Here is a 12,516-nt window from a genome sequence, read left to right on the forward strand (position 1 = left end):
AATGAATGCCGTTACTGGCGATCAAAGCATAAAAAAACGCCCCCCCCCCCCCCCCCCCCCCCTTTCATGATGAAACAATAACTATTATATACCTTTGATTTGGAAATAGTAGCGTGTCCAGGCGAGCAATGCGAACGCTTTTAGCAAAATTCACATATCGCTTCATAACACAGTTACCAGGAATTAGCCAGGATCACTCTGAAACTATACAATATTCACCACGGTATAACACGCAAACGTATACTGTACATAAAAACATTTATTCTTTTTCACATGTTAAATGAGGGATAGTTAATGTCAAATGAGCCATAGTATTGTCTCCATAGCTATAATATAGAATATAGATATAGCCCTGCAAACACAGCGACGCACAGTGAAAATCCCTATCTCTTACAGCGGTGGCCCATTGAGTACAAGGATAACTAAAACGGCTGGCGCTGAAAGTGTTAACTCATTAACTGCCAACGACGAGTACACTCGTTATTGGCCGCGAATCGTTGGACACCACCAACAAGTGTTTTGTTTGTCGTTATTTGATTGTTATTTCTTTTATTCGCTATTTCCATTCATTATCCATCCAGGAAGGCTGGTGTTACCATAGGGAATGAGTCTGAGATCGCAAAAGTCCAATACCGCTGCCTGGTGGTATGCGGCCGGTGTTGCACTTCCTTTGAGACTCTGTGTATGGGGCTGTGCGTTGATGAAATGCCTCCGGGCAGACTTTTCTAGTAACCTGAACCAAGGGCTTCATCCGATCGCATTGAACCGTTTTCTGGACCTCCGATTCTGTGGTGGGTTATGTCATGGGCCAAATGGACATACGATCTACCAGATGGCAATCAAATAATTGGAATATTAATTTTCTATTTTTTTTTAATCCCACCGGCCACAGGCAAGAGCAATTTAACGTAAATTTCAGCTTGATTGTGCCTTGTTTTCATAGCCATCACCCTGATCAGCGTATGTTGTTGTACTAACGAATGCCGTTATTGACAATCAATTAATCAGAAACGACCCCCCCCCCTTCATGCATTCATGATGGAACATTATATACCGATCATATGCATTTGAATTTTTTATTGTAGTGTGTATAGGGACGGAATGCCAATGGATTAAGTATAATATACGTTGCGGGCTATTACTAGCCTCCCAGGAATTACCTTAAATCGTTCTAAAACCATACTTATATTCACCACGGTATAAAACGGGAATGTATGGATGGAAAAATGATTTCTTTTTCACATCTTGAACGATAGATAATCGATGTCAAATGGGCCATAATATTGCATCCATAGCTATAATATAGAATATAGTTATAGCCCTGCAAACAAGGTGACCGACTCCATTGGTTTAATGCGTGGCAGCACATAGCCATATCCCGTTCCCAGCGTGGCAGAGAAAGAGTTAAGGGGATGCAGACCAGAGAAAGACTTTTGTCTTGTTTACATCAGGGTCCCCCATTTGTTGTTGTTGTTGTTTTATGTTGTTATGAATCAGGTGTGTAGAGGAATTTAACCGGATCAAGGATGTACTCTGTCAAATATAGACTTAGTTAACACAGTCTATTACAGTCTACAGTCTATTTAGCTCGGAATACAAGAGTTATGCTGGATGACTCCGTGAAGATTAGAGGATTAACACTATGGCGACCGCAGTCTTGCAGCGATTTAGGCCTCAGAGGACAGAGGATTGTAAACAAACCGATGTACTTTCTAAGAGATATATATATCATTTATATTATTGCTATCTGTCCATTCTCATTGTCACTTGAGTGCATAAACCGTGCCTTCATAATGGCTTAAAGAAAATAAAAATCCATCGGTTGGTTGTCATTTTATAGCGTCGTGAATATAAGGTATATCGCGCTTTTCGTCTAGGCTTTTCTTCAGGAGGCTGCAAAAAAGGCTAAACGTTGGCGGCGTTATATCAAACGCCATTTCTGCTGTATATATACGAATGAAATAAAACAAACTGCGTAGCATCCGGACTATTACAGAGCATCTATGGATGAAATGGGGGCGGCGGGGAACGCCGATCAGTATTATTGATTAGCAATAGAGTGTGCGTTCAGATAGCCAATGTCAGTAGTCTATCACGTTAGGTTATAAAACAAGATTTTATTTAATAATTTCATTTCATTTAACTCTTTCAGTGCCACGCCTGGTTTTCCGTTTTACCGCTTGAATGCCACCATCGGCGCCAATGTTAACGTTAATATCGCCTAATCTATGTTTTAAATTATGGCTATGTGTCTAATCTGCCCATCGCATTATCAAAGACTATTTTCCAGTCAGTGCTGTGAAGGCAGATTGTTTTTTTATCGTGTCGTTTCCGTTTCAGAGCAGTTAGAAAAGCCCCCGTTTTGATATAAAAAACAGCTCATTCTGGAGCATTCTATGAAAATCGTCTTTTAGTGGAATATTCCACAACGTTGATATTCGTCGGCCTTTTTATGAATCGTTTTCAAATAAACGCTAGATGATCAATATTATACGTGCACGCAAGCACATTACGGCCGCGCACTGATAATCGCTCCGTTGATTTCCTCACAGACTTTTACAGTGAAACCGAAAGAAGACATTTCACAAAACAGCTTATAACTTCATCAAACTTACTCCGATTATCCTACCACTGATAACATAGAGTCCTTACCTGACATCAGATGGTATCCAACTGGTATATTCCAATTCCTGATCACCATTCGAAAAAATCGATACGTGTATGGATCCAACGCGACACTGTAGATCTCCATGATCCGCGGGGATCTGAGGCTCCAGAATGAACTGTGGTAACCCCGGCTGGATCAGTGAACTGGAAAATGTGGAGTACCGGATTTTTTTCCCCATTCATTTTCATTGAGTCCATTCCAAAATCACTTATGTCATCTGGGAGACGACAGGGGGCGCTTTTTTCCACAGTGATCACCGGCGCAGCTCGGCTATACTCGGGTAGGCTCGGGTGATGCAATAATTTTTCAGATCGCAAAAAAATAATAATAATAATAATTCCGAGAAATCTCGTGAGTGGCACGCAACCACCTATAAAGAAACCCGAGAAATCTCGTGAGTGGCACTGAAAGAGTTAAAGGATTAGAGAAAAACTGATTGTGAACATATATTCACCCTATGTGTTGAAAAGGTAGTTGGTCATACACACATATTTTGCATTTTTTTGCTGTTTTTGTCCAGAAATACAGTCAAAATGTTGTCAAATGTCAAAAATAACCATTCCATTGAATTCCTAGGGTCAGAATCGTATGGAAAATGTATTCATTTGTCTCTGTATGTTGTTTACTTCAAAGGTTATGCCTCTTGCTACATCAAATTTTAATGTTTCGGTTTTGGGTTAGGTGCAATAAAGGGTTAAAAATGGAGCCTTTCGGACATTATTTCAGCTTGGCACCTGGCAGATTCTGAAAGTAGACAACCTGTTCCACCCCAGGTGAAAATCTGCATAAAATGTATACCTAGGTAAATGGAATATTACTCTACTTCTACAAGGGCTATTTGCATATTCTTGGTATCTAGGAACATCTATCGACCTCAATGAATGTATTCTCAGTGTCAGAAATATTGTGTCTATTACTAGGCTTGCTTAAATTGTGATGAAACAAAGGAAAATATGAATTATGATTTTTCTTTTCATCTTTGACAGTGAATAAAACCATGATAATAATGACCAAACTTAAAAAACTGCCACTGAGCTCATTCAGTACCCTCTTGAGATCATGTGTACAAAATATCTAAGGAAATTAATAAAGGGAAGATGATCAAACTGAAGGTTCTGTATATACAGTACTGAATTCTCCCATCCGGACCAATGCAATTTGAAATATTATTATAGAATATATGCTTATACATTACCTTATTATAGCCAATTCGCACATTTATATATATATACATATAGTATCTTTCAAATGGCCAAGTTCAATTTGGATATAGTATCACCAGGCGTGCATAATAACAGATACTGATATTTACTGTAATCGACTGTACTTTTTTATTTCCCCCACAGTGTAACCATTTTGAAACTAATTTCAGATCTAATTCTTCCTACATGGTAACAATAGTGTGGAGAAACTGTCTGCGTTTCAATATTTGTCAAAAACGTTACCTTTTGTAGCTTATTATCGCGAATCATAACAATTATTGATATGATTCATTCAGAACGCTGAACTTTGAACCACCATAGTATGTGACAGGAAGTGTAGATCGGAGAAATTTCAACGCTGGCCGATAGCTACAATTCCCATGGTTCAACATTTCCATTTCCGGTTCCGGGTCAGATAGGCGATTGCATATCGAAAACTTAAAACGATATAAGTACACTTTTAACCTATTGCTAAACTATTGCCAACCTAACATTTTTACATTCTACATGCATTTGTCAAGTCAAGTCAAGTCAAGTCAAGTCAAGAGTTTTAATTGTCACGGCATACAGGTATACAATGAAATGCGGGTGGTCTTGCCCGCAACGATGTGCAATACAGTGGTACATATAATAGAATCAAAAGAAGAAACAACATTGTGCAGTAACAGATAGCAGGTAACATGGAGTGACATCTCGGTATCTGTACATAGTTATTTACAGCGCATGTGTGACATGCTAGTTAGCTTTGGTAGTGCAATACACTGTTCCTGTTATTCTAATTTAAAGTGACCTTTCCTTTGGCCATAAGTGTGCGTGTGTGCGACATGAGTGTGTGCCCGCTCATGTTAAAGTGTTAAGTGGCTGCTCGTGTGTGAGCGTGCACAGTGTGCGTGTCGTGTGTGTGTTCATGTGTGCTTGTGTGTGGACAGTTCAATGTTCTGAGCACTCAATGTACATTGTTCATGGCTCTGATGGCCTGGGGGAAGAAGCTGAGCCTAAACCGCTCTGTCCTAGTAGCTGAGATTTGCAGGCGTCTGCCTGACCTCAGCAGCTGAAACAGGCTGTTATTGGGGTGGTGAGGGTCTTTCATTATCCTGCAGGCTCTGGATTTGCACCTCTTGTTGTATAGAACCTGCAGGGGGGGTAGTGCAATACCCGTGGTACGCTCGGCTGAGCGCACCACTTTCTGTAGGGCCTTCTTGTCCTGTGCCGTGCTGTTTCCATACCAGGCAGTGATGTTTCCGGTCAGGATGCTCTCTACAGCTCCTGAGTAGAAGGACTGGAGTATCTTCCCCGATACTCTGAACTTCCTTAACTGTCTCAGGTGGTAGAGACGCTGTTTCGCCTTCTTTACTACTGTGCCTATGTGTGTTGACCATGTCAGGTCCTCTGAGATGTGGACCCCCAGGTACTTGAAGCTGCTCACCCTGTCCACGGTAGCCCCGTTTATCATCAGTGGTGTGTGTGTCTCCTGCTGTCCTCTCCTATAATCCACGATCAGTTCCTTGGTTTTGCCAATGTTCAGGAGCAGGCTGTTGTCCTGGCACCAGCGTTCCAGTACCTCCACCTCCTCCCGGTAGGCCTTCTCGTCGTTGTCCGAGATCAGCCCCACCACCACCGTGTCATCTGCGAACTTCACTATGGAGTTGGAGCTGAACTTGGCCACACAGTCGTGTGTGTAGAGTGAGTACAGCAGGGGGCTCAGAACACAGCCCTGGGGGGACCCGATGCTCAGGGTGATGGTGTTGGAGGTCTGACCCCCCACCCTGACCGCCTGGGGTCTTTCGCTCAGAAAGTCCAGTACCCAGGCGCTCAGGGCGGAGCTCAGACCTAGCTCGATCAGCTTGTCCACCAGTCTGGTGGGGACTATGGTGTTGAACGCTGAGCTGTAGTCAATGAACAACAGTCTCACATAGCCCCCCTTCTGACGGTCAAGGTGCGAGAGGGTGCTGTGCAGTACCTGGGAGACCGCGTCGTCGGTGGACCTGTTTGTCCTGTATGCAAATTGCATAGGGTCCATATCACTGGGGAGGGAGGCACAAATGTGGTCCTTGACCAGCCTCTCGAAACATTTCATGACCACAGAGGTGAGTGCCACCGGTCTGTAGTCATTTGGACATGCTGGGGAGGGTTTCTTCGGCACAGGGATGATGGTAGACCTCTTGAAGCAGGCAGGGACCACTGACTCCGCCAGTGATTGATTAAATATGACGGTGAACACAGGGGCCAGCTGGTTGGCACAGGTCTTGAGTATACGTCCTGTTATGCCATCTGGGCCAGCATAGTATTTGTGACATAGTAGTGATATTAATACTTGAAAACGGTTGATTTTAAAATCACAAATTATTTTCATCATTCATAAAAATATGCCTATATGATTATAATGTCAAAAGGGGTCGGTACCGACCCCATGGGGGGGGAACAGGTTGTTAAGGATTAAGAAAAATCAGGTGGCATAAAAAGTTCCGGGGGGTGCGCATGGACCCCTATAAGACTAAATGTCCAATCCAGCTGTAATTTGGGGTAATATTATCCTACTGTCAGGCCATGTGATCGCCAGCAGCATTTCCTCACCAGTCATCGGATTCTGGTAGATCGATATGCACATTGGCTAATCATAAATCCCATTATTCCATGCTGAAAAATACGTTTGGCAAGCTGATCAAAGATGGAGGGTCTTCGTTTGGAATCAATGATCCGCCCACAGAACTGTAAAAGCTATTTTTTTTTTAAATCCCCTCAATGATACTGCAGTGGAGCGATGGCGCCCCTAAGAGGATCTGGCCGGTACTGCAGGTTTCAAAAATCAAATATGTGGAAAGATCCTGCAAGTGGATCTGGGACCTAATAAGCGTTATAAATATGGAATAAAACAATAACAACTCGTCACGAGTATACTCGTGGCTCTGGACCACAACGCATGGAATCGAATGGATGTTTGAACCATCGTTTTTTAATTAATGAATGAAATCACTATAGATCCAATCTCCTTGTCAACTTTTACCATTGTGCGGTTGAGAGTGTGCTGACCTACGGTGTGTCTGTGTGGTTCTCCAGCTGCACAAAGGCAGAGCAAGAGGCTCTACAGAGGGTGGTGAAGGCGGCAGGCAGGATCGTCGGGACTCCTCTACCAAACATCACCTCCGTCTTCACCTCCCGCTGCCTCCACCGCTCCAAATGTATGATCAAGGACCAGTCTCACCCAGCACATCACCTCTTTCAGCTCCTTCCCTCAGGGAGGAGATACCGGTCCATACATGCCAAGAGTACAAGATTTAAGAACAGCTTTTTCCCCCAAGCAGTCAGACTGTTAAATACTCATTGACTGTCCCCTCACGTGCACCATGCACTTACCACTGCACTTGATAATCTCTGATTACCACCCATTATGCACTTTATTATTTAAAATATTCTGTTATGTACAGTGTTATATGTGTTCATGTATGTATATATGTACTACGGTCTGTGGGAGCTCCCCTGAAATTTCGTTGTATACTGTGCAATGACAATTAAAAGTCTATTCTATTCTATTCTATGGGGGGCGGCATTGCATAGTCTATCGGTGAAAAAAAAGTTGTTTCCAGTGGTGGCTGGTGAAAAATATGCTAGGTGGGGCTGTGCCATATTCACATGTAACACATTTTACATTTAACATGTAAACGAAGCACTCAGAGAAGAAAATAAAGGGACAAGACAACCCGTATCCGGGTCTGACAGAACTACAATTACATAATGCAGAGGTTGAGAGAAGATCGTTGCCTGGAAGAGCCGTTGCATGTCGCGCTAACCCTTTCAGAAGCTTTGTGGTCCGGGCTTGAACTTTCCATAAATGTGTCTCCATGAATCCATTTAGTTAGATCCAACACTGAATGTATCTTGTGATTAGTGCTGTCAGGCGATTAAAACATTTTATCTAATTAATTACAGGATTTGTAATTAATTAATCGAATTAATCGCATTTTTATCGCATAACCATTTTATGCCTGATATTCTATATTCTATAATCATATTTCAAATTGCATGTGTCCGGATGGCAGAATTCAGTACTGTATCTACAAAACGTTCTGTTTAAGCATCTTCCATCTATTAATTTGCTTAGATTTTTCAGGTCTGGTAAATTTGAGCATAGTGTTATTCACAGTCAAAGATAAAAAAAAATTAATTGATATTCTCATTTGGTTCATTACAATTTACTCAAGCCTAGTAACAGACACAGTATTTCTGACACTGGGAATACATTCCCTGAGATCCATAGATGTCCCTAGAATCAGATACCAAGAACATGCAAATGGACCATATAAAAAAGAATTCTGTAAATGTGTATTCTACGTTCTTATGGAATAAATGAGATACAAAAAGAAATTTATAAAAGAAAAAGAAGATTTTTTTTTGTAATACATTTTGAGTTACTTTTCATAACGCGATAATTTGCTGTGTAATTAATTAATCTAATTAACGCGATAAACTGACAGTCCTACTTGTGATTATTATAAATTTTCGACAACAACAACTATTGCCTGGTTGACATGAATCCGGGCGTGATGTCACACGAATGCCCAGCCAATAGACATCTCCCCATCTGCGTTGTGTTTTATCTCTCCGACGTCTCATACACTGGCTGATACAATCCTTATCTCTCCCCGTTAGTGCGATCCGCAAACCATAATCATTCTCCACCTTCGTAAGAATTCGACACTTTGACACAGTGTAATACCTTACAAGGAGAAGCGTTGTTTATTTGATAAACAGAGACCTCATAATCAGATGGGAACCAATTCGTATTGTCCTTGTAAGATCTATTCTAAAGATCTTTCGGTGTGTTCAGTCTATCGTCCTTCTGTTATTCAGTCCAATGGTGGTCAGGCCTGGTTGTTAGCCAAGACCATCCTCGTGTTAGCCGAAGCTAATGATGATGTGTCATTCTTCCCCCCCTCCCCCTCTCTGTGATGAGAGGAGAGAGTCTTCTGTGTGATCTCAGTCCTAGTCAGATTGTAGTCTGCCCTTACCCGGAACCACTGTTCGATTTATATGATCTTCGTCATAGCAACAATGGCCCCGCCCCTCTTCTGGTTACTAGGTGCCGCTGCCATGACAACTGCTTATAACCATTCACACCATTAAAACGTTTTATTACTGTAAAAACCTCCATCGCCCTGCTCCTGTGTCTCCTGCCCCGCCGTTATCTTTGTTGATGTACTGAGGAATTCAAAACATTCTGCCCTGCTCAGTGTGGTACTCACACTAACACCCTGCTCGCTCTGAACCACCGTCTATCACCGTCTGCTAAGGCAAACACATTTCTGCCCTCTGACCTGGCACCGTTAGATGTGGTCATCTCCCCCCCAATCTATACATCACATACATTGAAAACCACCACCGATTTCCTTCAGTATCGATTTTATCCAGTGCACATTTTGATAGTATTGTAATATTGTGATATCCCATGGATATATATATATAGCTGTAAAAAGAAAAAAATACATTTCAACATTTGATTGCTGCATTCATTTTCATTTTAATTTCATTCATCATGTCAGTCTCCACTCCCTAACATGCTGACGCTGCTTGGGGCGCTAAATTAATCGCCCTTCAGGCAATAGGCATCATATTTGAAGACGCTGATTGACTTTTGTGACTTTCAAATGATTGTAAACACAACATAGTACTGTGATATTCTGATATATTTCACATTCTGATGTATATTTTTCATGTAAAATTAATTTATTAATTAAAAAGGAGGTCAGAGACAAAGGGTAGTGACTGATTGATCAGGGGAGACAAAGGGATTGACTGGGAGACAGGACATTTGGTTATTTGGGATTAATCAAGGGTGTCTGGGATGGTATGTTTGGGGGGAGAACCATATCATTCCACAGGTGTCTGTTACTAAATGTCACGTTAGAGAACATACAGTACCAACTCTTTGTCAGAATCTTTTTACAATATGTTCATGTTTTTCAGAGGGAAAGACTATTTATACTTTACAAGTGCCCAAAGGAAAGAAGGGTCATCGGAGAACCAGATGCCAACAACAGACCAATCTCAAAGACAAGCGGCCACGAATCCTTCGGCACAGGAAGCGCGTAACGACCAGGCCCCAGATGACATCCTCTCAGGTTGGTTCTGAAGCATCAGTCCATGATGTGGACTCAAATAATCTAGACATGATACCAGTTGGGATTTATCAATGATGATTAATGATTTAATCCTTCAAGTCACCATTAACACTATCAGTGCCGACCTTGTTTACCGTTTACCCCGTTGAATGCCATCATCCACTTCAATGTTAGCGTTAAAAACGCCTAATCTATGTTATAAATTATGGCTATGTGTCTAATCTGCCCGTCGCTTATCAATGACTTGTTTGCAGTCAACATTGTCGAAACGGATTGTTTTTTAATCGGTTCATATCCTTTTTATAGCATTTCGAAAAGCTATCGTTCTCTAAAAATGTTTAGGAACATTGAAAGATTCCCCCATAAACGGCATTTATTGGAATATTCTCGAATACACTAGACACGTTGTCATTTGTCGGCCTATTTATGAATAGTTTTCAAATAAACGCTAGATTATCTATAGTATATGTGTACTTATGCACGCTATAGATGCAGGCTGAAAAATCTATTCTCGTTTCCTCAAGATCACACACACACACACACACATACACTCATAGGGACACGCTGTTATCTCAGTGAATACAGCTCCGATTACCCCAAGACTGGTAACATAGACTCCTTACCTTAGATCAGATGTTCTCCAAAAAGATTATTCCAATTCCTGATCGCCATTCCAAATATCGATCGCGTTTATTGATTGATTATTGGCTGCTGTAAATATATATTCCAGGCTGCTTTCCGTCTCGCGATCAGATCCCTCTTGATCAGATGGCTCGCCAGCACAATGGAGCCAGTTGGCTCCACCTCTACAGATCTACAGATTCCAGGTCAGTCTAAACGACTGACCTGCAGTTACACAGGGATAGACGATAGGGGGCGCTTTTTTCTCATCTGAGCTCCTGGAGGGGCTGTACCAACGGGAGACTCGGTTGATGAAATATGAATTCAGATTGCTAATAAAAAAATCAAATGACATTTGTCGTCGTCGGCACTCAACGGGGGGGGGGGGGCTGATAAAACGACAATTGTCGTGGCTGGCACTCAAAGTGTTAATCATAGAATTCATCCAAAGGATTACTACATGGAAGTGATGAGCACACATTCACAAATGGTCCCTGGTTACAGTTTCATTACTGTTCACTTTCACAACAGACATTACAGAGTGATTGAAGACCAGACCTTGTGGCCCGGAAGTCCTACCCTTTTGTGTGGTTATGAAACTCAACTGAGACTCTGGTAATTTATCAATATAGGTAGAGGTTCCTGAGTCACATATTTCTATTCACGTGGAACCAAACATCCTATTCCAGTTTGATGAGGAATAGGTAAATGCTTCAAGGCCCTCAACCTGGCATATCGTGCGGCGAAGGGAACAGCTCCCGCCTACCTCCGGTCAATGGTCTCTAACTGCACACCCTCAAGACCCACTCCTATCCGAGCTCCGGAAGGGTCATCAAAGAGAAGCCGCCTATTCTCGGTCCTTGCCCCACAATGGTGGAATGAACTTCCCACCACTGTCGACGCACTTCTATCAATATGTGAAATGAAAAAGGAAAAAAAACACTAACCTTATTATTGTCATCCACTCTTCCTAATATACTAACATACACTCAACACTAGCACTCAAGTCTGAACACTTTGATGAACATTGTTACTCAGCTGAGTTGTACCCTCCCTACTGACTTGTCGTACAAAACTTGTAAGTCGCTTTAGATAAAAGCATCAGCTAAAATGACATAATGTAAATGTAAAAGATTCTAGATGACTAACTACCAGATATATGGATTAGGTGAGAGGGACAGGATGCACACATGGTGGCCTCTTCCATGTCGCGATATTTGAGTTCATCTGTGTTGTCACTGCTTCACATTGGCCACATCGGTCCACGAACGACAGAGATCGACCCTTTTTGTCAATAACGCCATGATATTTCTCCCCCCTTTTCCCAGTTATCATAGAGCGTGGCAGCAAGCTGAGGAACGCCATGGTGGTGTCGGCTCTGAAGTGTGACATGGACTTGGCTCTGAAGGACAACGCTCTGCCTCTCCCCAAGGATCACATCCTGCCGTCCTCCAAGTTAGTGTTTCAGTTATGCAATGTCTCACCAGAGGGGGAGGCCTGTACTGTATACAGGGCTGGTACTGAGATGGTACCGAGTCGTAACTAGGGGGTGGTAGAAAATTGCAATAAAGATATTTCCTGCATTTGCTGTAATTTCCTGCAATTTAAGAACATAATTTCAATAAGATAGCAAACACAAGGGTAAGTTCAAAATACATTATTTATTTAACTATTTCATTATAGCCTGCTCACTTGGACAAGGACGAAGCAGTTCAGTTGGCCCTACCCCCGCGGCGGGGGCGCCCCCCGGTTTCGGCCCAGACCCCTGCCCCGTCCTCTGTTCCGGCCTTGGCCCCTTCCTTGGCCCGGCAGCTGGTCCCACTTCTCTCCCTTAATCCCCCTCTTGTTAAGCGCAATTGGTTCGGCCGCTTGATCCGTCCCCCACCACGTTGACTATTTCATGCTGTAG

The 12,516-nt window shown here is 42.4% G+C and overlaps 1 protein-coding gene across 2 annotated transcripts in view; it reads left to right on the plus strand.

The window, feature by feature from the left end:
• The window catches only part of c2cd3 (C2 domain containing 3 centriole elongation regulator), an 82,326-nt gene that overhangs the window by 6,831 nt on the left and 62,979 nt on the right, over positions 1-12,516 (plus strand). For both annotated transcript variants that reach the window (XM_084320579.1, XM_084320580.1), the window contains exons 5-6: positions 9,832-9,986; positions 11,936-12,062. In XM_084320579.1, coding sequence (XP_084176705.1) covers positions 9,832-9,986; positions 11,936-12,062 — 282 coding nt within the window. The remainder of the gene's footprint in view (positions 1-9,831; positions 9,987-11,935; positions 12,063-12,516) is intronic.

Source organism: Notolepis coatsorum, assembly GCF_963971535.1.
Source record: "Notolepis coatsorum genome assembly, chromosome: 1".
In the NCBI taxonomy this organism is placed as follows: Eukaryota; Metazoa; Chordata; class Actinopteri; order Aulopiformes; family Paralepididae; genus Notolepis; species Notolepis coatsorum.